Source organism: Sciurus carolinensis, chromosome 13 (assembly GCF_902686445.1).
Source record: "Sciurus carolinensis chromosome 13, mSciCar1.2, whole genome shotgun sequence".
In the NCBI taxonomy this organism is placed as follows: Eukaryota; Metazoa; Chordata; class Mammalia; order Rodentia; family Sciuridae; genus Sciurus; species Sciurus carolinensis.
Window position 1 is genome coordinate 22,725,799 of NC_062225.1, and position 17,650 is coordinate 22,743,448.

At 40.7% G+C, this 17,650-nt stretch overlaps 1 protein-coding gene and 1 pseudogene across 1 annotated transcript; both read right to left on the bottom strand.

Moving 5' to 3' along the window:
• Positions 1 to 1,579: 1,579 nt before the first annotated feature.
• Figla (folliculogenesis specific bHLH transcription factor) lies at positions 1,580 to 17,204 on the bottom strand. Its single transcript, XM_047522122.1, is given in 4 exon segments — positions 1,580 to 1,699; positions 1,701 to 1,886; positions 3,452 to 3,604; positions 16,974 to 17,204. Coding segments are annotated over 4 exon segments (690 nt in total).
• On the bottom strand, positions 12,047 to 13,191 carry LOC124963568 (vacuolar protein-sorting-associated protein 36-like; annotated as a pseudogene).
• Positions 17,205 to 17,650: the final 446 nt, after the last annotated feature.

A 17,650-nucleotide genomic window follows, 5' to 3' on the forward strand; every position in this document is an offset into this window, starting at 1 on the left:
GTAAAAAAAATCTCAAAGACGTGATTCGTTCTTTGTCCAATCTAAGACTTAGCAGTTACACCCTTTCAGTTAACAAACTTGATTAGCTAAAGACTGAACATTTTCTCATTCCTTTTTGGAAACAGACTCCAATGAGACCTTTTCTGTTCATTAACCTGATTTACTATACGTGGCCTATCCCAGGATCTACTGTTCTTGGGAAAAAAAGGATTTCACATATATTCATGGCCTATTCTGCTACCACTGAAGCTTCTGCCCCAGTCCTGGCCCAAAAGGATTGACAGGAAGGTGATAGAGAATGACATGATACCTACCTAATAAGAAACAATGAGGATTAAATACAAGTCAGATCCTGCCTTGTTATCTAGTATATATTCACACCATCACTTGTGGGAACATGATTATTATTAACTTAGCCATTGTTAGTTCAGCTCAGGTGATTTCTTCAATTTCTTCTGGTCTGTCATCCATATCCCCTCATGCAATAGTGACAAATTCTCTCCCTAAATGTTGACTGGCAAGAGAAGATTCATATCTCAGGTGGTCAGAATATGAAAATCTAGTCTGAGCACATATTCAAATGAGATCCTTAGAATACAGCAATACAAATCAGACACAGAAGCCCAGACCAGCCAGTGAACAGGAAGACAAGATCCCAAGTCAGAGCAGAGCTTTGGTGAGAGCCAAGTGAGGAAAACCAACACCCTTGCTACGAACAAGCTGGGACGTCTGTGGCTTATTCTGCTCACCAATTATTGATCACTTGTGGGAAGTCAAGCAAATGTGAGATCTGTCCAAGTGAACCCTGGCATGCCCAGGACTATGCTAGACACTTTACTGACAGTGTCATTTGAAACTCAATTTATGTGCAAGGTAGGTAAAAGCATTACTCTCATTCTACAGGTGGGAAAACAGGATCACAGAGAAGCTCAGGAGCTCAGGCAAGATCACACAACTAGCAGATGGAAAAAACAGGGTCTGAACCTCAGCAGCCTGCCTCCATTCAACAGCTATTCAACTTCTTCCAACAGCCATCATTTGTGACTCCATAGCCCCCGCTGTCCCTATTATTACAGTGAGCAACATGCTTGTGACAGTTCATTTGATTGTTTCCTATAAGCCTTTCTCATTTCAACAGCATGTGTTACAGAGAAAAGATAGACCAAGGGGCCTCACTGGAATAAAGCTGATCCACAGCAATGGCAAAGTCCTCCTGAATTTGGAGAAGCACGTAGCCCCCTTCAGCTACTTCTCTAGTTTAACAAAAGCAATTACTATTAATTGCTTTGCTATTACTTAGAACAAGATCCCCTACAACCAGACCCCCTACTTCAAAGTAGCATCACAATGAATCTTTACATATGGCAAGCTACTTGTTCTGGAGAACACACAGTCCAGAAAACCTTCTGCTGTACTAAATGATGTCATTTAAAAATTAAGCTTAGGTCTATAGTGGGTGGTTCTGGAGGAATTTCCCCTCCCTTGAGCGGATAACCAGTTAATTTAGGGACATTCTAATCTTTCAGGCTAGGAAGCCCCACCTCCCCACAGGTGCTTTCACAAAGTTATCTCGTTTTAATCACGTTTGAGCATGGAAACCGCCACACGTGTCAAGGTATGTTTTTTGACATATATAGCTGTTTAAGAAGGAATACTTTACCAGACTCCTGGCGGGTGAAGTAGTTTCTAGGGACCGGCGTCAGACCCTGGCAACAAGTGTATGCTGGCTCACCACTGCCACCATCTGCCCAGAGCCCTTCCTCTTCACTCTTCAAGCCAATGGTACAGCCGGTCTGTCGGATAACGCTTCTCGATAGTTCTCGAGCCAAGGATACGTGCGATTCACAAGTATTGTTGCTATAGTTCTGCTCCTCTGGCTCTTGTTTCTAGAAACCATATCAATTATCAAACAGTATAATATGACATTCAGACTTTTCTTGGTCTTGCTTTTGTTTTTTTGTTGATTTGGGGTTTTGTTTTTTTGGGGGGATTTTGTTCTCCAATGCTGGGGATTGAATTAAGGGCCTCACACATGTTAAGCAAGCACTCTATCAACCGAGCTACATCCTTGAGCTATATGAAATATCAACTGGGCTACAAATATATTTTGAACTTTTTACATAAGGGCAATGCTTACGTTATTATGGAGAGAAACTATTGCTCGGTAGCCTGCATTTTCTTCTATAACCTTAAAAATGTGGAATGGGAAAATGCATTTAAAATATGATGTGGAATAAATCCTGTATTTTATAATGACTGCACAGAACAAAGTACTTGTTACACAATTAGCCACCTGCACATATGCAAACACTGTGACCATGCCATGCCATCTAATTTGGCCAATAGGACAATCCATTCCTGCCATTACAAAATATAGCTTACTAGTAGTCACCTGAGCAGGACTAGTGGATAAAAAGTTCTACTAGAATGTATGTTTCTCTTCTGTCCTTAAACACAGGCACATTGCTACTTAGAAAAGACCTTAACTTGACCTGTCAGTTTTCTTCCTTCCATTCTTTCGATCTTTATTTCCTTTCTCATATTTGCAAGGTGAATGGACTTGAAACTTGCCACTTCCCTCTGCTTGAGCCCCAGATAGTCACCGATAATGCACACCTGACCTCCCATGAGTTGACTCCCAGTCTATTCCTCTTCCATCTCTCAAATGCTAAACCTGGTTGCTGTCTTCCTTGGTCTCAGGAGCATCTTTACTTTCCACTTTTAGTTTTTCAACATTCTTTTCTTCAACTTTATGATTCCATCTTTTTCCTCCACCCCTGTCACTTAATCCTAATGACCTCCTCCTGCTAATGGTGTCACTTAGGGCTCATTTCAAAGGCCTTTCTCTCTCTCTCTTCACATCTCCCCTGATGATGGATCCATTTTCAGGCCTTCGACGTTTGCCTCTGTGCAGAATAAACCCATAAAACCAGCCCATATCTCCCACTGCCTACGGATACTTCTGAGGTAAGACACTCTGATAATGGTAGTGACACTATAGTGCTTCAGTTTACACAGTAGGTTCGTTTAGATTGTCTCATCGAATGACTGCAAAACCTCTTTCTGATCAGTGTTCTACTGGTAGGAAACTGCCACCACGAAGTGCTTTCATGGAAGCTTCTTCTTAAGCTCCAGTTGTCAAAGTCCTATCAAAGAGTCTGCAACTAGCAACCAAGTGCTCTGGACAGTAACAGAAGGGAAGTAGATAGATGGCCACAGACTTGACTCCAAAGCTCATTCAGATCTGGATTCAAATCCCAGTCTTCACACTCCTTAGCTGTGTGGCCTTTACCTGAATTTTGATTTCCTCTTTTGTCAAATAGAGATCACAAGTAGCTCTGAGGACTGTTGTAAAGATTAACTGGAAAGTATAAATTGCTTAGCACAGTGCCTGGCATATAAAAAGGACTCAAATGGTGACTATCAATGTTCTAAATTCTTAAACCTTTACCTCTATGTCTTTGGCTTCTTCCAAAACATCACTGAGAATTCGTATATATTCAGTTGCACCTTTAAGGATATCAACTTTGCTAGGCTTCCTGCTTTGAGGAAGAAATGGCACAAGTGCCTTCAGTTTGGCAAAACCACGGTTGAGATTTTTTATCTAGAAGACAAAAAGGCACAGTGACAGACTTTAACTTATGCAGACATTCCCCCAAATCACCGAACAGAGTTGTGAGGTCTTGTTTCTATCACCCTCTCATCTGGGAGGTGAATCAAGGCAGGCATTCGACCAAGGGTCACTTTTCTGTCTGCACTGAACTTTATGGAAAGCCAGGAGACAGGGACGGCATCAACTCAGATCTGCAGGCAGATGGGCTCGAAGCTGTGTTTGTGTTCACACTGACCTTGTTTCTCTTCCTCCGAGAATGTACCCACTTCATTATAACAAACAGTAAAAGTAGGGGCTAAATACTCTGCAGCAACTACACCAGTATTTAAAACCCAGCTCCACCATTCACCTTTTGGAGCAGGTGAGAAACTTCACATCGCTATGCTTCAGTCTGTCCATCTGCAAAGTGGAAAGTACCTACTTTGTATCACTTTGGTAGTGATCAAAAAACACGATTACAAAAAAAACCCTCCTCACCCAGCTCTGATAGGTAGTCTTTCCTAAAAAAGTACTGCGCTAAATAAAATGTACATACACCTTCTCATTCATCACTGTGCCCTCAACTTGTTGACCTCTTTCCCAGGAAGTTAAGGATATAGGGTCAAGTGCAAGAGTCCACGTGTTGGTGATACTTCAAAGACTCCTCACTTTTACTTCCCCTATTCTCAAGGTCTAACATCATAGCTCTGAAGCCCTGGAATGTTGATGTCTGTCTAGTGGACACAGGCTCTGGAAGAGCTGGCCCCACATCTCTACAAAACCAACATTACTTGGAGAGCACCCCGCCCCAGCCTGCAGTGAAGCAGATGAGAGACCAGCCCTGTTCATGGGGGAATCCAGTGACCAGCAAATGCGTGAAAGATTTAACTTCAACAACTTACAAACTAAAACAAAGCAGATACATTTTTCATGTGCCAAGCTGGTAGCATTGTTTTGTTCATCGAACCAGGAACTACATGAAAAAGAAAACAGTCCTGTTTTCAATCCAAGATGGTGGTCTAGGAGGAGGCGAGTTCATTGTCACTTGGTAATTCAGGTTTCAAGCAGAGGAAAGTCTGTTTCTCTGTGAGGCAGTCTTCACTCCTTATCAAATCCCTACTGTTTACCCCATTGGTCCACCACAATCACCCCCATTTGCCAGTGTATTGCCTACTTTTTGAGTGCAGATCACTCACTCACTGCAGCCTATCATCCAGCATTTGCCCGTTTGCCTGCCTCTTGCCTGTCCATCGCCTGCTTTTCACCTACCCATCACCCAGGTCCACCTGCCAGTCATCCGCTGGTGGTCTGCAGACCATCCACAGATCGCCAGCTGCCTGCTGTTGCCTGAAAGTCCATTGTCACAGTACCTACAGGTTTGGTCACACATGGCTGCTGCCATTTTGGGACAATAGCCAGGACCTGCAGGACCCCCATCCTGACCGACCGTGCCCCACATGGACTCAGTGCCCACACCACATGCTGCAGCTCCCCATTTGCCAACACATCTGGGAGCCAGTGCCTCCATCTTGGTTGTCCTGGAAGCAGAAGCTGCCATCTTTAGGTGGGTTCAATCCAATCCCATCCTGAGATGCCTGCTGGGGACTGGAAGTTCATTATCAGGTACCTCTCATGCATCAGGCTACTGAAGACTGGGAGATTTGAATAGGATATGATTATAGCATAGATTTTTTCTCTCTTTTGAAAATTTTTAAGTTTTTATTTCTTTATTTTTCTCACTATTTTCCTTTTGTGTACCCGTTTCCTCAGAGTCTTTCTCCATTTTCTCATGCTAACAACCAACTTTTCGATTTCACTTTCATTCTTCCTACGATTTAGTACTTCTATAAACTCTTCTTATTCCATTACAGTTACATCCTACACCCCTCCCCATCCCCTTTGTCCACCATTAGAAACTGTAGACCTCATTGCAAATCTATTTGTTATACTGTAGATAATAATTGAACTCACCCTGTTTATTATGACAATACTGTTAACATCTTCATAGGTGCTACTTGGCTTAGGGCTGCATATTGTCTGTACTGGGTGCTGCTAATATTGACCTCCTCCATAAATAAGAGGTTTTGGAAACCTGCAGGGCCACTGTATGCCTATAGGGGGGCAACTGCAATATCCCAGGTCTGCATTGCTACAGAGGAAGATACATGAACATGAAAAACCAAGGGATGGAAGTGTTCCAAATAGAATAGCATCCAATGACGCATGGTAGAAGAAATGTCAGGAAAGGAGTTCGGAATACACATAATTAAAATTATTCATGAAGCAAAGGATGAGAAGAACAAATGCAGGCAATGAACAATTCCCACAATGAACAGTTGAAAGAGCAACGGCAGGAAGCAAAAGATCATTTCAACAAAAGAGATTCTGGGAGGAAAAAAAAAAATCCCTGAAATGAAGGAAACAATGAAACAAACTCAATGGAAAGCATCACCAACAGACTAGATCCCTTGGAAGATAGAACTTCAGATAATGACAGAATATTTCATCTTGAAAATAAAGTTGACCAAACAGAGAAGATGGTAAGAAATCATGAATGGAACCTCCAGGAACTATGGGATATCATGAAAAGACCAAATTTAAGAATTATTGGGATTTAAGGCAAAGAGATAAACCAAAAGAATGAACAATCTAGTCAATGAAATATCAGAAAATTTTCCAAACTTAAAGAAATGGAAAAAATCAACTACAAGATGCCTACAGAACACCAAATGTACAAAATTACAACAGATCCACACCAAGGCAGATTATAATGAAAATGCCCAAAATCCAAAATAAAGATAGGATTTTAAAGACTGAAAGAAAAGCATCAGATTACATATGGGGGAAATGAGTACAGGTATCAGATTTTTCAGCCCAAACCCTAAAAGCTAGAAGGGCCTGGAGCAATGTATTTCAAGTTCTGAAAGAACATGGTTGCAAACCAAGAATCTTATACCCAGCAAAACTAACCTTCAGATTTGAAGACGAAATAAAATCCTTCCATGATAAACCAAAGTTAAAAGAATTCACAAATAGAAAGTCTGTGCTATAGAACATTCTCAGCAAAATATTCCATGAGGAGAATGAAAAACAACAATGTAGGCCAGCAAAGGGAGGAACTACCTTAAAGGAAAAAAGACAATCAAAGGAGAAACAAAGTTAAAAAACAAACGTAAGTCAGAATGACTGGGAATACAAATCATATCTCAATAACCCTGAATGTTGATGGCCTAAACTCATCATTCAAAAGATGTAGACTGGCAGATTGGATTAAAAAGAAAGACCCAACAATATGCTGCCTTCAAGATACTCATCTCATAGAAAAAGACATCCACAGACTAAAGATGAGAAGGATGGGGCAAAACATACCATGCACATGGACTCAGTATTTAAAAAAAAAAAAAAAAAAAAAAAAAAAAAGGCAGGGTTTCCATCCTTATATCAGATAAAGTGGAATTCAAGTCAAAGTTAATCAGAAGAATCAAAGAAGGATATTTCATACTGCTTAAGGGAACCATAATCAGGAATACAAAATGATCGTAAATATTTATGTCCCCAACAATGACACATTCATGTACATCAAACAAATCCTTCTCAATTCCAGGAATCAAATAGAACGCAACACAGTAATTCTGGGCGACTTTAACACACCACTGTCACCACTGGACAGACCTTCAAAACAAAAACTAAAAGAAATCATTGAACTCAATAACACAATAACTTAGACTTATTTAGAATCTTCCATCCATCAGTGAGTGAATACACTTTCTTCTCAGCAGCACATGGATCTTTCTCTAAAGTAGACCATGTGTTATACCACAAAGCAGCCCTTAGTTTAAAAAAAGAGACACTACCTTATATTCTATCAGATCATAATGGAATGAAATTAGAAATCAATGATAAAATTAAACTACTCCAACACCTGGAAACTAAAGAATATGCTATTGAATGAAACATGGATAACAGAAAACATCAGGGAGGAGATAAAAAATTCTTAAAGGTAATTGAGAATGATGATACAACATATCAAAATCTCTAGGACACTATGAAAGTACTCAGGAAAATTCATTGCATGGAGTGCATTCAAGAAAATAAAAAGTCAACTAAATGACCTAACATTACATCTCGAAGTCCTACCAAAAGAACAGACCACCACCAAAAGTAGAAGCCAGGAAATAAAGTTAGAGCTGAAAGGAAATTGAAAAGAATTTTAAAAATTGACAAAAAGTTGGTTCTAAAAAAAAAAAAAAAAAACCCTTAGCCGCCACACTAACAAAGGAGAAAACTCAAATTACTAAATTTCGTGATGAAAAAGGAAATATCACAACAGACACCATTGAAATACATAATTAGAAGTTACTTTGAAAATCTATACTCCAACAAAATATAAAATATCAAAGGCATTGACAAATTTCTAGAGAAATATGATCCTCCCAAACTGAACCAGGAGGACATACACAATTTAAACAGATCGATTTCAAGCAATGAAATAGAAGAAGCTATCAAAAGTCTACCAACCAAAAAAAGTTCAGGACCAGATGCATTCTCAGCAGAGTTCTACAAGACTTTCAAAGAACTTATACCAATACTCCTCGAAGTATTCCATGAAATTGAAAAGGAGAGAACTCATTCAAATTCATTCTATGAAGCTAGTATCACTCTGAGATCAAAACCAAAGATGCATCAAGGAAAGAAAACTTTAGTCCAATATCTGATGAACATAGGTGCAAAAATCCTTAATAAGATTCTGGAAAATCACATACAGAAACATTAAGAAGATAGTGCACCATGATCAAATGGGGTTCATCCTGGGGATGCAAGGTTGGTTCAACATCTGGAAATTGATAAATGTAATTCATCACATCAATAGACTTAAGGTTAAGAGTAATACTATTATCTCAATAGATGCAGAGAAAGTATTTCACAAAATTCAACACCCCTTCATGCTCAAAACTCTAGAAAAAATAGTAATAGTATGAACATACCTCAAGATTGTAAAGGCTATTTATGCTAAACCCACAGTCAACATCATTTTTTTTCCATTCAGTAAATTTTTATTGAATGCTTACTGTGCGCCAGGCCCTGTTTTAGGCTCTGGGGATATATCCATGAACAAACCAGATAAAAATCTCTGCCCTGTGGAGCTTACACTCTAGCTCTATCATAAGGGTTGGGATCACCAGTAAATTTACATAAATTCAACCATATGTATTGGCAAAAAGAAAGATATACACATTTAAATAGTGTAATTTTTTTTTTTTTTCCTGTGATGCTGAGGATGGAACCCAGGGTCTCACACATTCAAGGCAGGTGCTCTATCACTGAGTCACACTTCCAGCCCTAAAGTAGTGCATTTTATTAATACTATGAAAGTCCATTGTTGGTGTGCAGTTTTTATTATATATTGTACTTACTATCTGCATAATACATTCATACCTACCTATCACTCCACAGGGATTCAAACTGTAAGACTATAAAGAGAACTTTATTGGCAATTTAAGAGATTTTCAAGGATCATGTTGAGCATGCTCTATTTTGTCCTTAGGCACAATCTGTAAAACCTAACCACCTTATAAGTTGTGACTTCATTGTACCAAAACAAAGATGCCGAGATTGTTGGGCAAAAGGGAACCGTTTTAAATATATGGGTGAGATTGATGACATGATGAATCCACATTCTGATGAGCTTGGTCTGGTAACAGGGAACAAGAGCTAGCACATTCACATGAACACACATGGTCTACCCACTGTGGAATTCACATCCAGCATTAAGGAAAAAAAAAAAAAAAAAAAACCAAAGACAGTCCATGACTCATTTCCCATATTTAAAAGATAACTAAAATACTAAAAGCTTGAAGTCATAAATATTTATAAGTAAAGCTCAATTAAAAAATCTAAAAGAAAAATTCTTAACATACTGGCTTGGTATGACTAAAAGTTTATCATTTTCACATATTTTTCACAGAGTATTTATAAAAGAATGCCAAGTTAAGAATCATTTTAATATTTTGGTATTAATGTACATACAGTAAAATGATTGCAATCATTTAGCCTTGAAAACAACCTTCACTTATAGAATGTAAAAATTTTTTCTTGACAGGAAGTGACTAGAAATAGTCCATTACCAGAAAGCTACAAAGATTTGTGTGCCTATGAGCAAAGTTAGGAAAACAAAAATAATTATAACAGTGATAAGCATCAAGGCAGAACTTTTTTGCACTTAGGGCCTGATTAGTTGCATCTAAATATAACCTCTAACAATAAAAGACAAAAATAACACCTCATTTGGCAAAAAATAAAAATACAAATGGAGGTCTGGAAAGTGAAGTATGCCCATTTTAAAAATAATAAAATCAACTGTACTTATTGTTTAGTTAGTGTGACATCTGAGAAGTATATTCATGTCACTTTTCTTCCTCTTTAGTTCACTTTAAACAACTCAGATTGTTCCACTTTTGTTCATCTATTGTTACATTAAAGTAAATAAATATGTTGAATTATGTAGGCTTGCTGTAACGAAACCCAACTATTAGAACTAGATCCAGCAGCTCCAACAACCTTATCTGCAAATACTCCAACATGTGAAACAGATTATCTTTGCTAATTTTAAGAACCCTAGCCAGAAGAGCTACCATGGTGTGTGTGTGTATGTGTGTGCATGTGTGTACACACACAAGTCTGCCAGAGCCATGTGACAGTAAGTGCAACCCAGAGGGAAGATGTACAAACAAGTTTACATTATGGTCCAACTAACTCCCTAAAAGATTTGGGTGGCCAGACACTGAATTACTCCCAAAATAAACCTGAGGCAGAGCAATGAGGTAATTTGGGGATCTGTCACCACAATGAAGAGTCAGTGACAGATTTGGAAAACAAAGACTAAAGCAGGATGCCTTGGCCACAGCATTCCCATGACACTGGAGAACAAGCAGCAACAGACACTTTTCAGAACGGGATCAGGGGTTGGGAATTCCCTTATCTGTGGCTGAGGACCTCGGCACCTCCCAAGGGGGCATCTGCAGTGGCTTCTATCTCATCCAGTGGGAAAGTCCTGCAGTGTGCACCTGGGCACCCCTCCTCCTGGTGCCAAGGGGTTTTCCCATTCATACACTATCCCCTCTGGAGAATTGACCAAAATCATCACTACTCTTCTGTGTCCAACTCAGTCTCAGAAAAGGGTCTCCTGTCCTGTGGGGTCCCCGAGTTGGAGGTAAAGCTGATATGCTGCACGCTGCAGAGCAGTAACACACGAAGTCAGGCAGTCTACTTTAAGATTCAAGCACTCTACAGGCAACAGTAGCCAGTCATTGTTATCTTGGTAATACCTTTTACCAAGACAGTTCACACAATTTATAATGCACAGGGCAAAAAAGAAAAAAATATTTCTGGAATATGATATAAAGGTTTTTTTTTAAAGTTCAGTGTTAAGATTCCTTAAGGGAGGAGGAGGCGGCATATTACTCTTCCACTTTCTGTCCCCATCCTTGGCTTCCAGGTAAAAGAGCACTAAGGTTCCTGTGAAATTAGCTAAAGGTTCCCACTACCCTTCCACCCATGGAACAATTCCAGGGAATTCCTAAGCCATCCACCTCCCAAATTTGTAATAGTTTAACTCTGGGCATGTCTACACAGCTCTTTAATTCAGTTTCAAAATCCACAGCATTAAAAAAAAAAAAAAAAAAAAAAATGACACAGCTGCATTCTTTAAATGTCAGCCCTGAAATCACCACTTTAAAAAAAAACTACTCAAAATGTAAAAGTTAAATAAAATTTTCTCCTTTTAAAAAATAAGTTTTTGCTGTGCTAGGACTTTAAGCCAGGGCCTCATACATGCCAGGCAAGTGCTCCACCACAGAGCCACATCCCCAGCCCTCTCCTTTTTTTAAAGGTGTTTTATTTGGCCCATTGAAGACATGGCCACGACTGCTTTGAAAAGCCCTTAGGAAGAGCCTTATGGGGCATACCGCAGTTTGATATTTTGATCCAGTGCTGTCAGGTTCTTATACTACACTGTAGCTATGTCTTCCTTCAAGAAAACCCCCCAAAATGGGTGCATCAGACACAGAGGAAGACATTCATAATTCAGTGAATTTTAGTCATACCAAATTAATAATCTAACCTATGCAAACATGCAACTTCTCTTTTTCCTCCTTCAAGGACTTAAATTCCCTTCTTTACTAAATGGTTACTTTTGGGAACCCAATTAAAATCTACTTTACTTCAAGTTAAATTCTGCACAACTATAACATGATTTTAAATTCATATTAGCATTCATTTTCTGTATTTTCCTTTATGTATCCTAAATAAGTTTCCAGAACCATAATATTTAGGGAGAGATTAAAAGATTTTTATCATTCTAATAAATTTTCAGTTTATCAGGGTTTATCTCTTAGCTCAGTGTCATACAGTCTACCAGATATAAGTATGGACAAAAGTATTTCAAATACAAAACCTTTAGCTTTGTGTCATAAATAAATTTGGGTAAAACCGCAAGCCTTCTACCGAGTCATCTCAGCAAAGATGACCCATCTTCTCTGCAAGCAGCAACCTTTCTTTGACCAGAAGGACAGACATTCCCACGGGCTTAGCAAACTCTTCTGTTAGGGATCCTTTTTCTGAAACTGTCTCCAGGGCCGAGGCCACCATTTCCTCTTCCTTGTGGGACTGAAGCTCAATTACCATGACACCACTGTCAAAAACCCGGAGTCTGAGAGGTAATTTCAGTGCTTCCAGCATCTTGCATGCATTCACTAAATCTTCTGGTGAGAGCAATTCCATTCCTGGAGCCTGGTTTACTAAACAGTACACTTCTGTGAGTGACATTATCCCCCCCCCCCATTCCTCTAAAGACACCTGCAATATTCCAGCCAGCTGTTTAGCCAGCTGCATGTGATACTGTGTTCCTGAGCCATAGGTTTCCCTGGTGACTGGGTTAGCTATTCCCATTCTCAGCAAGTAGGACTTAAACCTGATGGTCTCATCTTCTCTGATGTCACCCTGCTTCTCTTTAATTTTATTAGCAATTGATTTTGATAACTCCACCATTTCCTTAGCCTTGATCATTAGCTTGCCAAGGTTTTCAAAGGCCTCGGAAATGTTTTTGTCAGTTTCTTTTTTCTTCCAGTTTCCTTTCAATACCTACAATTCCTACAGCTCTTACTCTTCCTGGCTGGGGTCCTCTGTATCAACTGAGAAACTGGTATATTCTCCCATCTTCTCTGGGTCATTTCCTCTGATAAACACCTGTAAAACTCAATCTGGCCATGTTCTTTGAAGGAGAGTTTGATGTAGGAGTTTTTACTACTCTGGAATGGGCCAGGTTCTTTGTTTGGATGAGCTAGATGCAGATGAACCACTATTTTGGCACTCTCCCCAATTCCAGCTGCCTGTTCAATGAATACAAGGTGGGACAGAGGAATGGCCATGCAGCACTCATGATTTTTCTGATCTCTCCAAATCAGTCGGTGTGTACTAAGGTGGAGGGTTCCAGCATCAAATTTTATCTTCTCCTCGCCGTTGTAAATGCGCACCCCGCGCTGCTGGATCACCAGGGTCTCATTGATCTCCAGGAGGCCGCTGGTCCACACGGAGCGGTCCATGGCCACCGGTAGGTCGGCCTCCGCAGCTCGCCAGCACCGGCGCTCCCGGGCCTTGAGCCGCTCGCCAGGCAACCTCCCAACATTATTCTTAATGGAGAAAAACTGAAAGCATTTCCTTTAAAAGCTGGAACAAGACAGGGAAGTGTTCTTTCACCACTTCTATGCAACATTGTGCTTGAAATATTAGAGCAATTAGATCAAATGAATTAAACAGATATGAATAGGAAAAGAACTCAAACTATCACTATTTGCTGACGACATGATTCTATATTTAGAGGATCCAAAAAACTCCACCAGAAAACTTCTAGAACGAAATCAATGAACTCAGCAAAATAGCGGATATAAAATCCACACACAAATCTAATGCATTTCTATTCATAAGTGATGAATCCTCTGAAAGAAATTAGGAAAACTACTCCATTCAAAGTAGCCTAAAAAAAAAAAAAAAAAAAAAAAAAAAAAAAAACAAAAAAAAAAAAACTTGGTAATCAATGTAACAAAAGAGGTGAAAGACCTCTACAATGAAAACTACAGAACATGAAAGAAATTGAAGAAAACCTTAGAAGACAGAAAGATCTCTCATGTTCTTGGATAGGCAGAATATTAAAATGGCCACACTTCCAAAGGTGATATACAGACTTAACATAATTTCCAATTAAAATTCCAATGACATTCCTCATAGAAATAGAAAAAGCAATCATGAAATTCATCTGGAAGAACAAAAGACCCAGAATAGCCAAAGCAATCCTGGGCAGGAAGAGTGAAGCAGGAGGTATCAATACCAGACCTCAAACTCTACTATAGAGCAATAGAAACAAAAACAGCATGGTATTGACACCAAAATAGACAGGTAGACCAGTGGTACAGGATAAAAGACACAGACATACCCATATAAGTACATACTAGTTAAAGGTGCCAAAAGCATACAATGGGGGAAAGACAGCCTCTTCAACAAATGGTACTGGCAAAACTGCATATGGAAAATCATATGCAGTAAAATGAAATTAAACCCCTATCTCTCTCCCTATACGTAACTCAACTCAATGGATCAAGGATCTAGGAATTAGACCTAAGACCCTACACCAAATAGAAGAAAAACAGGCCCAAATCTTCATGATGGCTTAGGACCAGTCTTCCTTGACAAGATTCCTCATAGCCAAGAAATAATAAATCAATAAACAGGATAGACTCAAACTAAAACTCTTTCTCAGCAAAGGAACCAATCAATCTGAAAAGATCCTACAGAGTGGGAGAAAATCTTTTCCACACACACTTCAGACAGAGCACTTATCTCCAAAGTTTATAAAGAACTTTACACCCAAAATACAAAGAACCCAATCAATAAATGGGCTAAGGAACTGGGCAGACACTTCACAGAAGATATATAGGCGATCAACAAATATTTGAAAAAGTGCTTGTCATCTCTAGTAATTAGAGAAATGCAAATCAAAACCACCCTAGGATTTCATTTAACTCCAATTAGAAGGGCTATTATCAAGAACACGAGCAATAAGAAGTGTGGATGTGGGGAAAAAGGCACACTCACATTGCTGGTGGAGTTGCAAATTGGTGCAGCCACTCTAGAAAGCAGTATGGAGATTCCTCAGAAAACTTGGAATGGACCTGCCATTTGACCCAGTTATCCCACTCCCCAGTTTATACCCAAAGGACTTAAAATCAACACACTACAGTGATACAGCTATATCAATGTTCACAGCTGCTCAATTAACAATAGCTAGATTGTAGAACCAACCTAGATGCCCTTCAACAGATGGTTAAAGAAACTGTGGTATATATACATAATAGAATATTACTCAGCCATAAAGAATAAAATTATTCTTTTATTTGGCATTTGCTGGTAAATGGATGGAGTTGGAGAATATCATGCTAAGTGAAATAAGCCAATTCCCCAAAACCAAAGGCTGAATGTTTTCTCTGATAAGTGGATGATGATATATAACAGTGGCGGGAGGAGTGAGGGAAGAATGGAGGAACATTGAATTGTGTAGAGGGAAATGAGGGGAAGGGAGGGAGCAGGGGGAAGGAAAGATAGAATGAAACATTACCCTATGTATGTATATGACTGCACAAATGGTGTAATCATAGTGCACAACCAAAGAAATGAAAAGTTGTACTCCATTTGTGTACAACAAATCAAAATACGGTCTGTAAAAATAAAAAACAGTCCTGTACCGTATGAATAAAAAATTATAAACCTTTCTAGAAAGCAAGTGGGTAACTTGAATCAAAAATCATGAGATTGGATGTGACCTCTGTCCCAGTAATTCCACTTCTAGCATTTTTATTCAAAGACCATTATCAGATACACACAGATTTATGTACCAGTAAAAAAGTTACAAACATCATACACGCCCAGCAATAGGAGATGGAATACATTACGGTCCATTTCTTTGACAGACTATAAAGGCAAAAACAGTTGCATGAAAGAATACTTAAGAAAATGAGAAAATGCACTTAGTAATGTCAGGTGAAAAGCTCTACCAATGATAGATATTGGATGACAGCAATTTTGTAAAATTATGTACATGACACACAACCGGGGAAAAAGAATGACTGAGGGGACGTTTGCAAAGATGTTCGTGTGGTTATCTGTCATGAGTGTCACCGTTCCCTCTTCAGTCATTTCTGTATTCCCTGGGCATATTGATTTTATATTATAAAGAATAAAGGTCATTCGTTTTTAAGTGAATAAAACCAGGTCCAGTTCTCTACATAAAGCAATTCCTTCTTGGTAGGAAAGGCTCACTTAAAATGTCGGATCATAATCTCATTTTAGGGCCATCAAATCAGGTCACAGGATTATTTGTATAAAGTCTCTTGTGTCTGGTAAAAAATAAAAATAATCACACTTATCCTCTTTTGCAATTTCCCTGACTTGGCCCTTCCTCCTCGGACTCCCATACAAACCTTCTAGTAGGCTAATTTCAAAAGGACCTGCCTGCCCTCAGCAGAACTTACTCCTCCAAGACCTAGGCCTAAATGCGCGCTCCACTACCTTCTCTCTCCTTCACCCTCTAGGATCACTTCCGTAGCAACCACGCCCAAAGAGTCCAAAGGGCAGAACAGAGAGCCTACCTGACAATTTAGGGCCAACTTTTGTCAGAGATACCCAAAGCTACCAGCAGATGACGCTCCAACCACGGCCCACAGGATCATTCGGGTTGGTGAATTAACTGCATTCCCTGCCTGATGAGGAAAGTCGCTTTTTTCATTCTGACAAGGGTCGAATAGGAATTTGACCGCACATTGGGGCATTGTGTCTCGTTACTTTAAAATAATAAAAACAATAATTTCCGTTAAGCCCCCTTCTCCCCTCACCTCGTATTTGTTGAGGCTAAGATGCCGCGGGCAGGGAATAGGAGTAGGGGTCCCTTTTGTGCCCAAGCACACAACTGCTCGAGATTTAAGTTCGACTCCCGCGCACGGAACTTTTTAAAAGCACCTGCCAAGGGGAAAGAGTTTTGAAGTTGTCAGGGTCCCCCTCGACCCCGTCCTGCACCTGGTTACTGCACAAGTTCGGGACAGTCAGATGGGGCGGCGATTCCAGCGGCTGCACTGCACGCAGGTGCCGGGTAACAAGGCCACTCATTAACCCGCCAAGCTAAGGACCCACGTCGGGCCTCAGGAGGTCAAAGTCGCCGCGGGGCCTGCGGGTGGACGGCAAGCGGGTGCTTGGTGAAGGGCATGGTTGCAGGAAATCAGCTCCGTCCCAGGACACGGTCGCGTGGTCACCGCGCCCAGTGGCCCTGGGGACCCCTCACCCGCTCGCGCTCCTTGGCGTTGGCCACGCGCCGCCGCTCCACCACCAACTGGAGGTCCTCGGTCGACGAGTAGCCGCCGGAGCGCAGACGCTTCAGCCGGCAGATGGTGGCCAACTGGGGCAGCGGCCCGAACTGCTCCCGCAGCACGTCTTCCAGCACCTCGGCCTGAGGGACTCTCAGGAGGACAGGCGACACGGGACCGGACTCGGGGGATGAGGGCGCAGTCTCCATGGCGGCGCGCGCAGGTCAGCGGGCGCCGGGCTTTTACCTGCCCGGCCCCACCTGGGGCCGCACGAGGCCCTGGCGGGGGCGGGGTCTCGACCACCTGTCCGCTTTCCCCCGCCGGCAGATCCGCAAGCCGACCCCCACTCTCTGGAGGCTGGGCTGGGAATCCCCGGTTAACAAGCCCCACAGGTGATTATCATGCGCGCTGGATTACCGCCCTGGTTCTCAAATTGACTAGCAATGCACCCTGAAGTGGGGGAGGGGCAAATCACACCGGAGGTGCCGATCCCCACCCCCAGTTCTTATTTGATTAATCTGAGTTGAGACCTTGGCTCCTGTATGTACATATGCCCAGGTGTACTTATATATACCCGTATGTACGTTTACACAGAACTTTTGAGGGGTGTACACCACATATTTAAAAATCCATTTTAAAATAAAAGTTGCGAACA